The 12030-nt window shown below is 38.0% G+C and overlaps 1 protein-coding gene across 2 annotated transcripts in view; it reads left to right on the top strand.

Annotated features, from left to right (window-relative positions):
* The window catches only part of LOC127120032 (protein GRIP), a 23694-nt gene extending 12478 nt beyond the window's left edge, over positions 1 to 11216 (top strand). The window contains exons 13-23 of one of the 2 annotated variants that reach the window (XR_007803000.1): positions 8093 to 8226; positions 8335 to 8432; positions 8538 to 8657; positions 8786 to 8813; positions 8975 to 9033; positions 9362 to 9433; positions 9528 to 9575; positions 9892 to 9997; positions 10085 to 10143; positions 10625 to 10810; positions 10887 to 11216. Coding sequence is in view for 1 of the 2 variants with exons in the window: in XM_051050414.1 (XP_050906371.1) it covers positions 8093 to 8226; positions 8335 to 8432; positions 8538 to 8657; positions 8786 to 8813; positions 8975 to 9033; positions 9362 to 9433; positions 9528 to 9575; positions 9892 to 9997; positions 10085 to 10143; positions 10625 to 10735 (835 nt within the window). In the remaining variant the exon portion in view is untranslated. Of the gene's footprint in view, positions 1 to 8092; positions 8227 to 8334; positions 8433 to 8537; positions 8658 to 8785; positions 8814 to 8974; positions 9034 to 9361; positions 9434 to 9527; positions 9576 to 9891; positions 9998 to 10084; positions 10144 to 10624 lie in introns of both variants that reach the window. The other variant, XM_051050414.1, reaches the window with a different exon arrangement.
* The last annotated feature ends 814 nt before the right edge of the window (positions 11217 to 12030 follow it).

Raw genomic sequence — 12030 nt, 5'->3', positions numbered from 1 at the left:
GGTTTCCTCCAACAAGTACATAATACCCATAGGTGGATCGTCTATCAATGGATGACCCCGTCCAATCAACATCAGAGTATCCAACTATCTGAGTATGTCCCTTTATCTTCATACACGAGACCTTTTCCGAAGGCACATTTGATTTATCTTAGAATTCGATTAACAACATCCATGTGTTCTTGCCTAGGAGTATTTAAGAACTGACTGACCACACTAACTGCAAAAGAAATGTCCGGACGAGTGACTGGGAGATAATTCATTTTTCCAACCAATCTCCTATATCTTCGTGAGTCAGATAGAGGCTCCCCCTGATTGGATAGGAGTTTGATACTTGGATCCATAGGAGTATCAACCGGTTTAGCATTTAACAGACATGTTTTTTCCAAAATATCTATAGCATATTTCTGCTGGGAAATCACCAAACCATATTTCGATTGAGCTATCTGAATACAAAAAAAAGCAGAGTTTACCAAGGTCTTTTGTCTGAAATTGATTCGACAAATGTTTTTTCAACTAGAGTATTCTCTGCTGATCACTACCAATTATGACAATATCATCTACATACACAATAAGATAAATACACCCTTGGGTTGAGTGGCGATAAAACACAGAATGATCAACTTCACTACGGACCATACCAAATTGTTGTACTACTGTGTTGAATTTGTCAAACCAAGCTCATGGAGATTGCTTAAGACCATAAAGAGACCCGTGTAGCCTACAAACCAAAGTCGATAACTCCCCCTGAGCAACAAATCCAGGTGGTTGTTCCATATATATTTCCTCTTCAAGATCACCATGTAAAAATACATTTTTGATGTCAAGTGATGAAGAGGCCAATGTCGAATGGCTGCAATGGCGAGAAGAAGCCGAACTGATGACATCTTCACTACAAGCGAGAAAGTATCACTATAATCCAATTCAAAAATTCGAGTGTATCCTTTGCCTACCAAGAGAGCTTTAAATCAATCAATCTTATCATTTGGACCAACCTTCACTGTATAAAGCCAGCGACCACCTACCAAAGATTTTCCAGGGGGAAGAGAAATCAGTTCCCAAGTACCACTATTTTGCAGAGCACACATCTCATCAATCATTGTTTGCCTCCACTCAGAGTGAGATAACGCTTCACCTGGAGTTTTAGGAATAGAAACAGAAGACAAAAAAGACAAGCAAATATAATGCAAAGGGGAAAGACGATGATAACATAAATCAGTATAATGTGGAGAAGGATTTAGTGTTTGACGTATACCTTTTCGAAGGACAATTGGAAGATCGGACTCAGGTTGAAGGATCCGATCTGGTGATGGCGGAGGCGTCGGAGGAGAGTCTGCAATGACCTCAAGGACAAACGTTGGGTGACAACGCGAATATGTTTGAAGTGGTCGAGAAGTGCGGGGGTCAACAGTAAGAATACCTAGTTGGTCAGGATCCATAGACTGATGGGGAATAATGGTAGACAGAACATTAGTAACTTCCAGAAGGGGTGTGAGAGTACTTTTCTGAAGGGGTTCCAGAGTTATGTGTCTGGACTTGAAGTATGGAACAAACTCGAAGAAGGTAACATTGGTAGATATGAGGTATCATTGTAGAGTAAGTGAATAGCTAATGATAACCTTTTTGGGTTTGATGATAACCAAGAAAGACACACTTTAGTGATTGAGCTAATAGTTTATCAAGACCAGGAGAGAAATTGTGTACAAAACACGTAGATCCGAAGACTCGGGGAGGAATTGGGTGAAGGGGGGAATGAAGAAAAATGATTGAACGGGGGATTTTATTGTTAAGGATAGTTGAGGGCATACGATTTATAAGGCAACATGTCGTTAGCACAACATCCTCCCAAAACTGAAGTGGAACATTACCATGGAGAAGTAAGGTCCGAGTGGTTTCTACGAGATGCCGATTTTTGCGTTCGGCTATCCCGTTTTGTTGAGGTGTATGAGGGCAAGATGTTTGGTGGAGAATACCATTGTTGGACATAAAAGTTTGAAATTGTTGGGATAATTATTCACGAGCATTATCACTTCTTAAGGTACGAATAGACACACCAAACTGAGTTTTTATTTCTTTATAAAATTGTTCAAAAATAGAAAATAAGTCGATCTATCTTTCATTAAAAATAATCACGTGCAACGTGAAAAATCATCAATAAAGATGACAAAATACCTAGACTCAAGAGTATAGATAGTACGTGAGGGACCCAAACATCGGAGTGAACTAAAGCAAAAGGGGCCGAAGCTCGTTTATTGACTCGATTGGAAAATTGACTACGAGTGTGTTTCTCTAATTGACATGACTCATAATGTAAATTAGATACCTTCAATAAACTTGACACTAACTTTTGTAGTTTGGGAAGACTGAAATGACCTAACTGAGCATGGATGGTGAGTGGAGAATCTTTGACCGAGCATGTCTGAGATGACACTGAGAGGTAATAACGGTCTTTGAGACTCACATCCGATGCCAATCGTCCGTCCCGAACACCGATCTTGTAGGGTAACATTACTGTTAGTGAATGTGACAATACAATCAAGAAAACGAGTTAAGCGACTGACTGAAAGTAAATTAAATGGACAATTAGATACATAAAGAACAAAATTAACAGAGAGAGGAGGTAGAATTTGAACAGTATCAATCCCTTTGGGTCGGGTTTGAGAACCATTGATAGAAGTTATAGTAGGTAAGAAACCAGAGGTAGAGAGGGAAGAGGAAAGATTTCTATTACCGGTAACACAATCAGACGAACCAAAGTCAATGACTCAAGATCCAAGAGAAGATTTTTATTAATTTCAGATGAGTTACCAGTCTTTGCAACTAAATCAGTAGAATCTAAGTTTTGATGATTCTGATACCACCTGAGGAAATCATCGTAGTTTGGCGTAAAGTTTTGAGGAGTAGCCATGAGTATCTGAAGAGAGAAAATATCACACGAACCGGGTGAAAAATGCTCCGTTTGAACCGGGTCATAGTTTTTCGTTAGTGAAAAATAAAATCTGAGACCGGATATGGAACAGTTGGACGGTGGCGAGTGGGGCGGTGGAAATGTTGTCGGGATCGGCTGTCGGACGCACTGTCACGCGCGGTTCAGATGGCGGTGCGTGAGGCGCACGCACGAAGACGAAGGTGACGCGTGTGGGCGCATGCGGAGGTTTTTGCAGGTGAAAAAGTGGAGAACGGTCGGATCAGAGGAGGCGTTTTTGCCGGTAGGGATAGTTTGCCGGAAGTTCGTCAGGAACAATAGCGATGGCGGTGGCAATGTGGTGGTGACCGAAGATTTTCGAGAACTGATGCCGGAATGAGTCACGGCAGTGTATGGAAGGCAAACTGGAATTATGACATAGTTTGTCAAAAATTTCTCACCGGAAGACAGTGGATCAACCGTGTAAAGCACGGTGAAAGATTGTCTCTCAGTAGGCTCTGATACCATGTTGAAATAAGAGAGAATGATAGACATTTGAATAAACCGTGTGTTTTAAAAGCACTATGGAGATTTTATATATATATATATATATATATATATATATATATATATATATATATATATATATATATATTAGAAATATGTAAAGTTTTATATATGTTGTAAAGAATACATAAGAGATATTTATAGACTATAAATCTATCTAAATAAGGGAAGGGTAATTATTCTCCTTAAAACCTATAAATGCTAATCAAGTCATAATGAGCTGTAGAGGACCGCAACTCATAATGAGCTGTATGATATTCAACATATTCTAATAATAATAATAATACTAATATTGCAACACTCCCCTTCTGTATGATATTCAACATATTCTAATAATAATAATAATACTAATATTACAACACTCCCCCTCAAGTTGGGGAATGAATATCTATCATCCCCAGCTTGCACGTAAGATCTCGAAACCGCTCCAAGGGAAGTCCTTTGGTGAGCACATCAGCTAACTAAAGTTCTGATGGGACATACTGTGTAGAAATAAGACCCCTATCCAATTTCTCTTTGATGAAGTGTCGGTCTATCTCTATATGCTTTGTTCTGTCGTGTTGGACCGGATTGTGAGCAATACTAATGGCAGACTTATTATCGCAGAAAGTCTCATAGGAGCTTCATACTTTATTTTCAAGTCATCTAGAATGATCTTCATCCACAACAGTTCACAAACTCCTTGAGCCATGGCTCTAAATTCCGCCTCTGCACTTGATCTGGCAACTACATTCTGTTTCTTGCTCCTCCATGTCACTAAATTTCCACCTAGGAACATACAATATCCAGTGGTGGATCTCCTGTCAACAATCGACCCTGCATAATCTGCATCAGTATAAACCTCCATAGACAACTGCTCACTTTTCTTGAACAATAGTCCTCTTCCTGGGCTCATCTTTAGATACTGCAAGATTCTATCCACTGCCTGTAAGTGCCTCTCCTGAGGGTCATGCATGAATTGACTGACAACACTAACTGGATAAGCTATGTCAGGCCTGGTGTGAGATAGATAAATGAGCTTTCCCACAAGTCTCTGGTATTGAGCTTTACCAACCCTTGGGCTTTCCTCATCACTCCCAATCCTGTGGTTTTGCTCTATAGGCACTCTGGTGGGTTTACAACCCAACTTGCCAGTCTCTTTGAGAAGGTCAAGGACATATTTTCTCTGAGAAATGAAAATGCCTTGTTTTGAGTATGCTACCTCCATACCTAGGAAATATTTCAACTTTCCAAGGTCCTTCATTTCAAACTGAGCTGCCAACTCATTCCCAAGTTCTTCTTCTCAAATTCATCATTACCTGCTATGATCATATCGTAGACTAACAAAAGAGTGAGTTTACCATTTTGAGCATGCTTTATAAAGAGAGTATGATCACCTTGGCTTTGTTTATAACCCAAGGACACCATAACATGAGTGAGCCTTCCAAACCAAGTCTGGGGAGATTGCTTGAGCCCATATATGGCCTTCTTTAACCTGCAAACCTTATTACTTCCTGAAGTAGGATCATATCCGGGTGGGATCTCCATATAGACCTCTTCCTCCAAATCTCCATGCAAGAAAGCATTTTTGACATCAAACTGTTGCAACTCCCAATCAAAGTGAGCTGCCAAGGAAAGAATGATTCTTACGGTGTTCATTTTTGCTACTGGAGCAAATGTTTCTTCATAGTCAATTCCATAGGTCTGGGTGTATTCCTTTGCAACTAGCCTCGCCTTACATCTGTCGAGTGTGCCGTCGGATCGGTATTTTACCGTATATATCCACCTGCAGCCTACTGGCCTCTTGTCATTTGGCTTCTCAATAATATCCCAAGTCCCATTTTTCTCTAGTGCTTGCATCTCTTCATTCATGGCTTGAATCCAGTACTTATCCTTTAATGCTTCTTGTACTGATGCAGGGACTCTAATAGAGTCAATAGCTGAAATAAAACTCTGGGACTCTAATAGAGTCAATAGCTGAAATAAAACTCTGATGCTGCACAGAAAGCTCTTCAGTAGACACAAATTGGGATATAGGGTATTTGGTACAAGACCTTTTTTCTTTTCTCAAAGCAATAGGTAGGTCATCAAGGTTTGGCTCACAAGAATTCTAGGCTCAGGGTTAGGAACACTTACCTCAGGTTCAGACGATTGGACATGTTGGGGCAGAACGGATTTACCTTTCCACCTTTTTCGCTGTAACTGTAACTTGTATCTGTCAACATTATTATGCACCGGTATTGGTACATCACCACCATCCTCCTTAGGCATCAAGGGCTCCTGTATTACAGGAATAACAGGAAGAACAAACAACTCAGGAGACGACTCTGGGTCCTGTAACTTGTATCTGTCAACATTATTATGCACCGATATTGGTACATCACCACCATCCTCCTTAGGCATCAAGGGCTCCTGTATTACTGGAATAACAGGAAGAACAAACAACTCAGGAGACGACTCTGGATCCTGTAACTTGTATCTGTCAACATTATTATGCACCGATATTGGTACATCACCACCATCCTCATTAGGCATCAAGGGCTCCTGTATTACAGGAATAACAGGAAGGACCGACAACTCTGAAGACTCAGCTTCTTGATTATTCTCCCCCTGAAGCTGAGGACTGGGATAAAAAGACTCAGATTCCTGAAAAGTAACATCCATGGATATATAGACGACGACTAGGAGGATGATAACACTTGTACCCCTTCTTATCTGAAGCATATCCTATGAAGATACATTTAATAGCCCGAGGATCTAACTTACCTCGACGAGGATCATGAACATGGACAAAGGCAGAACAACCAAAGACACGATTCTGAAGACTTGACATAATGGGCACAGACGGAAAGAATCGAGTCAGGACCTGCACATGACTAACACCAGATAACACCCTAGAAGGTAACCTATTGATTAAATAAGCAGAGGTCAAGACAGCTTCCCCCCAATAAAATTTAGGAACATTCATTTGAAAGCGTAATGCTCGGGTGATTTCAAGAAGATGACAATTTTTTCTTTCAGCAACCCCATTTTGTTGTGGAGTGTCAACACAAGTCAACTCATGAACAACACCATTAATTTTTGGTTTACATACTCCTTACCATTGTCTGACCGTAACCTTTTAATAGGTTTCCCAAACTGTGTTTTAACCATTTGAAAAAAGTTAACAAACAATTGATACACTTTAGACTTATCTTTCATAAGAAAAACCCATGTAACCCGAGTACAGTCATCAATAAAAGTAACATACCATTTTGCACCAGAAATATTGGAAATGGATGACGGCCCCCATACATCAGAATGAACAAGATCAAAGGGTTCGACACTCCTAGTATCACTAGGGGAATAGGTTGCTCTATGGGATTTGGCAAACTGACACACATCACAATGAAAGGAATCAACAAACACTTTGGTAAATAAGTGAGGGAATAGAGACCTGAGCATGCGGAGAGGAGGATGTCCAAGACGCCTGTGTTGGAGCCATATTTGAGTATTTGCCCATGACTCTGAACCAGCCCGATGACACTTGCTTTCCTTATGAGGCAGACAATATAACCCGTTCTGTTCCTCAACAATTCCAATCGTCTTCCCTGTGGCAAGGTCCTGAAAAACACAATGAGAATGAAAAAAGGTTACAATACAATTCAAGTCTTTAGTGAGTTTATGGATGGACAAAAGATTGTTAGAAAGCTTAGGGACATGAAGCACATGATTTAGGTGGAGAGATGGGCTTAGGCGGATGTTACCAGATCCGACAATCGGGGTTTGGGACCCATTTGCAGTGGTAATATGACGTTTATTAGGTAAAGGTGAATAAGAAGAGAGATATGACATATATGGAGTCATGTGATCAGTTGCACCGGAGTCAATAATCCAGATATCTTTAGAACAAGAGGCATTTAAAGCTAAGAAGCTAGAGTTCTTACCAGTCATGGTCAGAGAACTAGTGTTAGAGAACTTACTTAAGGAGTCCATAAAGAGAAACAAACCGTCTCGAGCCAGGAGAGGATCGAGACCTACTGTTAGGAGAGGATCGAAGCGCTGCCAATGAGAAACACCAACAAAGATGACAACCGAACAATCAAGAAACAGCAAGAAAGCTGTCCTGAAAAACAGCAATGAAGGTGAAACCATCCGGATCTGCAACGGCGGTTGAGCGGTGCACGACGGCTGCAAAGTCACCGAGATCACTAGGGTTCCAAGAGAAAGGGAACCTTGACCAAGAAAAAGGGCCGTAATAAGAACGGCTAGTGTTTTGAGCGCGGAAGCAGAGCCCCTAGAATCGGGTGCTCTGATACCATGTAGAAATATGTAAAGTTTTATATATGTTGTAAAGAATACAAAAGAGGTATTTATAGACTATAAATCTATCTAAATAAGGGAAGGGTAATTATTCTCCTTAAAACCTATAAATGCTAATCAAGTCATAATGAGCTGTACAGGACCGCAACTCATAATGAGCGGTATGATATTCAACATATTCTAATAATAATAATAATAATAATAATAATAATAATAATAATAATAATAATAATAATAATATTACAACATATAATGCTTTTTCCCATTGATTGGGCATTAATAGTGTTACCTTTTTGCGGTTCAGTGTGGAGCACTCACAACCTCTCATTTTATTAATTTCAGAGACACTGCGCTTGAAAGTGTCAAGCAACAGATAAGGAGTTTAGAAATAAAGCTTGATTCAGTTAGTGCTCAGCACCTAAAAGAGAAAGAGGAATGGGGACTAAGCCTTCAAAATGTAGAAGAAACATGGAGAAGTAATACACACTGATAGTTGGTTAAAAGTTGTTTGTGCCTTATATTTCTTCTATTTTCTTATGCATATGAATCCGGCATTAAAAACTACATTAAATTGAACTTTGCAGTCAGATGCGAGGCAATGAAGACCGAAAATGAAGTAGCTGCTGCAGAAGGTATGCAAAAGGAATTGGAAGATCTCAAACAGAGATGTAAAAAATTGAGGGTAATTTGTAAATTGTTAAACCTGTGCTTGGACTTGATTCCCGCCTCTGATAATGATTTTGCCCATCTTTTTTATTTGGGCGCTAACTGAATCTATAACCTGTAGGAAGAACATGCTTCATTTCATGATCTTTCTGATAGAATGATTGAGGACAAAGACAATGAAATATCCAGACTTCTAGATGAAAATAAGAATCTCCGCCAGTCTCTTCAATCAAGACAACGCGTATGTTTTTTATTTATCTATGCATTTTCTCAATATCATAAAAATCAAGGCATTTGGCATATACTAAACATTTCCATGGTCTTGCGTTTTTATTCTTCTGATGCCGCAATGCTCTGAAATGATATCAGGCCAGTCAGAATGATCACTACAACACAGGTATTAATTCAATTATAGTATGACAGTATATTTTCGATCTGCAGAGTTTCCTTTAAGTTTTTTCTCAAGGTGATGAATAGCTGTTCATATTGTTAGTGTAATCGTAAAGTCTATCATTTAGTGGTGATGTTTGACACTCTTTCTTCAACTGTTATGTACAGCCTCACATCAATTGGATTCGAGTAATTTAAGTCCCTCAGACGCTGAACATCAAATTCTGGTATAGCATTCTGCAATTGCAGTTTTCTATTCAATTCCGTTTATCTCTAATACATTTGTGAAATAATTTTTTAAGCCCCCAGTTAGAAAGTTGTGTATAGCAATCGGTGAACTATAGATGCAAATCTCTTAGTTGCCTCAGTTACAGGACTCTGTTTCCTCCATTTTTTTAATTGTTTTCGCCTTTAGGGGTGGGCGTGATGAAACCGGAAGACATTTTCTATTCAAGATATATAATTTCTTTCATTCCATATCTTCTCGCATCTCTTCAGCATACTTTGGAGGATCCATCCCTGAGTCTTTGTTTTGATTTTTGTCACAAATTTCAGATTTTGGCTAGACAACAGGCCCAAAGAGAGGAAGAGCTAGCACAGTCGCAGCGCCATATTTTAGCTCTTCAAGTATGTCTAGATTTTTTTTAAAGAATCTTAGTCTCTAGTTGTCCCCCATCCATTTTCTTCTGTAATACTATATAATACAATACTGCTAATTCAGGAAGAAATTGAGGAGCTTGAACATGAAAATCGTCTCCACAGCCAACAGGTATTTGTCTTGCTGGAATTTACCAAGATTTATTTGTATTTCCATTTACAGAAATGAAAGGAGCAGCTGTACAAGGTCAATGCTTGTTTCTTTGACTGGAATACTGATTTCCATTTGAAGATATTCTGCTAATAGTCCTTGCTTGCACTGCAATTTTCTGACAGGAAAAATGTTATAATGCTACATAATTTTTAAATTTGTGACTACTTGAAAAATGAATAAATGAGCTTTCATTGGATTTGTGATTCATTTAATTTAGTTACATGTGCAAGCATACAGCAACCCACACATGAATTTCCAAATATTGTGACTGCAGGAGGCAATGTTGAAGTCTGAGCTTCGCAGCATGGAAAGAGCGAAGAAAAGGGAAGGTGTAGATATGACATATTTAAAAAATATTATCTTAAAGCTTCTGGAGACAGGTATTAATTTATCTTAATAAATAAGTAAAGGCATTTCCTAATAATATTGTGAAGCAAGTTTAATCATAGAAATTTTTCTGTGGTCAGGTGAAGTGGAAGTATTGCTACCAGTTATTGGAATGCTGCTTCAGTTTAGTCCAGAAGAGGTAATGTTGTCATCATCTACCTTTGCATCTAAACTCTTACTTGGTAGAGAGATAGGAATGAAAATTTATGGGGTAAGTCATAAATTTTGCAAATGATAAAAGGTGCTCCTTGTGCAATGCCATTGCATCACCAAAATTATATTTAAGGGCTTCTATTAAGAATCACATTCATGTAATTTTAAGTTGAAAAAATCATTTGGCTAATACTAAATATCCTCCAGTGTAGGCTCATCAGTGGGCACTACACTTGTTACAATATATGAAAAATATCTCAATATTTTACAACACTGAAAGAATCTTGATATTTAGTATAAATACGTGCTTCTGTATAATAGGAGTTTCAAATATGTTCTCAAGTATTCAATTGGATAGTTAATAATTGCTCAAAACAGTGTGATTCAAGATTCAAAAGTTTTTCCTTATCTACGTATATTTTGTCTCCCCAAGGAAACAATTTTCTGCTATTTGATTGCGAATGCAGATGCAGAAATGCCAACAGACATATCAAAACTCAACAGATGTTCCACCAAGTCCTGCAAGTGAAACATCAGGATCTGGGCTCTCTCTTTTCTCAAGATTCTCATTTTCCTAATGGCATAAATGGGAGTGATGGAGAATTCTTTTGTTGACACTTGAATATCTGCTTCTGCCATCCAGCTTCAGTGGAGTATGTTTGCTTACTTGCTGTTTTGCTGAGAAAGCATGCTTGTATCTGTAAATAAGAAAATATATCTTGGTTACAGAAGCAATGGTTCAATGCAAGAATTTGGTAGCTGACAGCCTGTAAAGAAACATCGAGGATTATATACATCAAATATCACAAAGGGGAGGGAGAACGCACATGATGTTCTGCTTATCTGTCTTTTTTTTTTGGGTACAATGCTTGTTATCTGGTCTAGGGAGCTACGGTATAATTCATTTTTAATGATTAATTGTGTTGAGTCAAAGCTTATTAGCTAGAAAATTGTGTCATATTTCTTGATATATGAATTTTCAATATGACAATGCCAATGGCATGAGAATTTTTCATTATTTCTTGATATATGAAAGTTGTATCATATTTGATGTCATAACTACAAGGCATTTTTAGTATCATTGAAATTTCCTGAAGTAATGCTTGTTCATCGGTACATCAGACATTATGTTTATTGCATTTTCAGCCGGAATTGTATCACTTTTCAACATCGACTTCAACTGCTTATCTAAGCTTGTGCAAGAGGTTGATGCAGCAGGCTCTTGAACTGCCGCTTGGCAACTTAATATAAGGACTTACTTGATTTCCATGTAGAAAGGATTAGATGTTTGTGGCTGCGTTGTATTTATATATTTCTCCATCCGTCTCAAAATAGTTATCATAATTGATCATTTTACATAGATTAAAAAAATATAATAAATGAAAGAAAGAGTAATATTTTTACTAAATTATTCTTGTTTACTATTGGTGTATTCGAATTGTCATAAATGTAGAATGAGTGAATAATAAATTTAGAGTATTAATTAGAGGATATAATTGAAATATAAACATTAGAATTGTAACGGAAAGTAAAATAATTTTATAAGATGCGACAATTATTTTAGGAAAAAGGGAGTAATATTTAAGGTGTGGTTTGAATGGTTGATATGCTCTCACTTGATCCTACATATAAATCATGAAATCCAATTCACAATAACAATAGTTAGAGAATTTCTTAATGCACCCTATGTATAATTAGAACATCATGTGAAAATATAAAAATGCCCTCAATTTTCGAAGATTCATCTTCGGATGCATCATGAATAAATAGAATTTTGACTTAATGTTAAAATTTTTTGGAGATGCATCTTCATAATTATTTCGGAGATGCATTTTCGGATACTAAGGGCTCTATAACGCGTCAAAATCCTTCT

The sequence above is a fragment of the Lathyrus oleraceus genome, chromosome 2 (genome assembly GCF_024323335.1).
Source record: "Lathyrus oleraceus cultivar Zhongwan6 chromosome 2, CAAS_Psat_ZW6_1.0, whole genome shotgun sequence".
Lineage (NCBI taxonomy): Eukaryota > Viridiplantae > Streptophyta > Magnoliopsida > Fabales > Fabaceae > Lathyrus > Lathyrus oleraceus.
The sequence above is the reverse complement of the archived record's forward strand: the minus strand, read 5'-3'. Positions and strand labels throughout refer to the sequence as shown.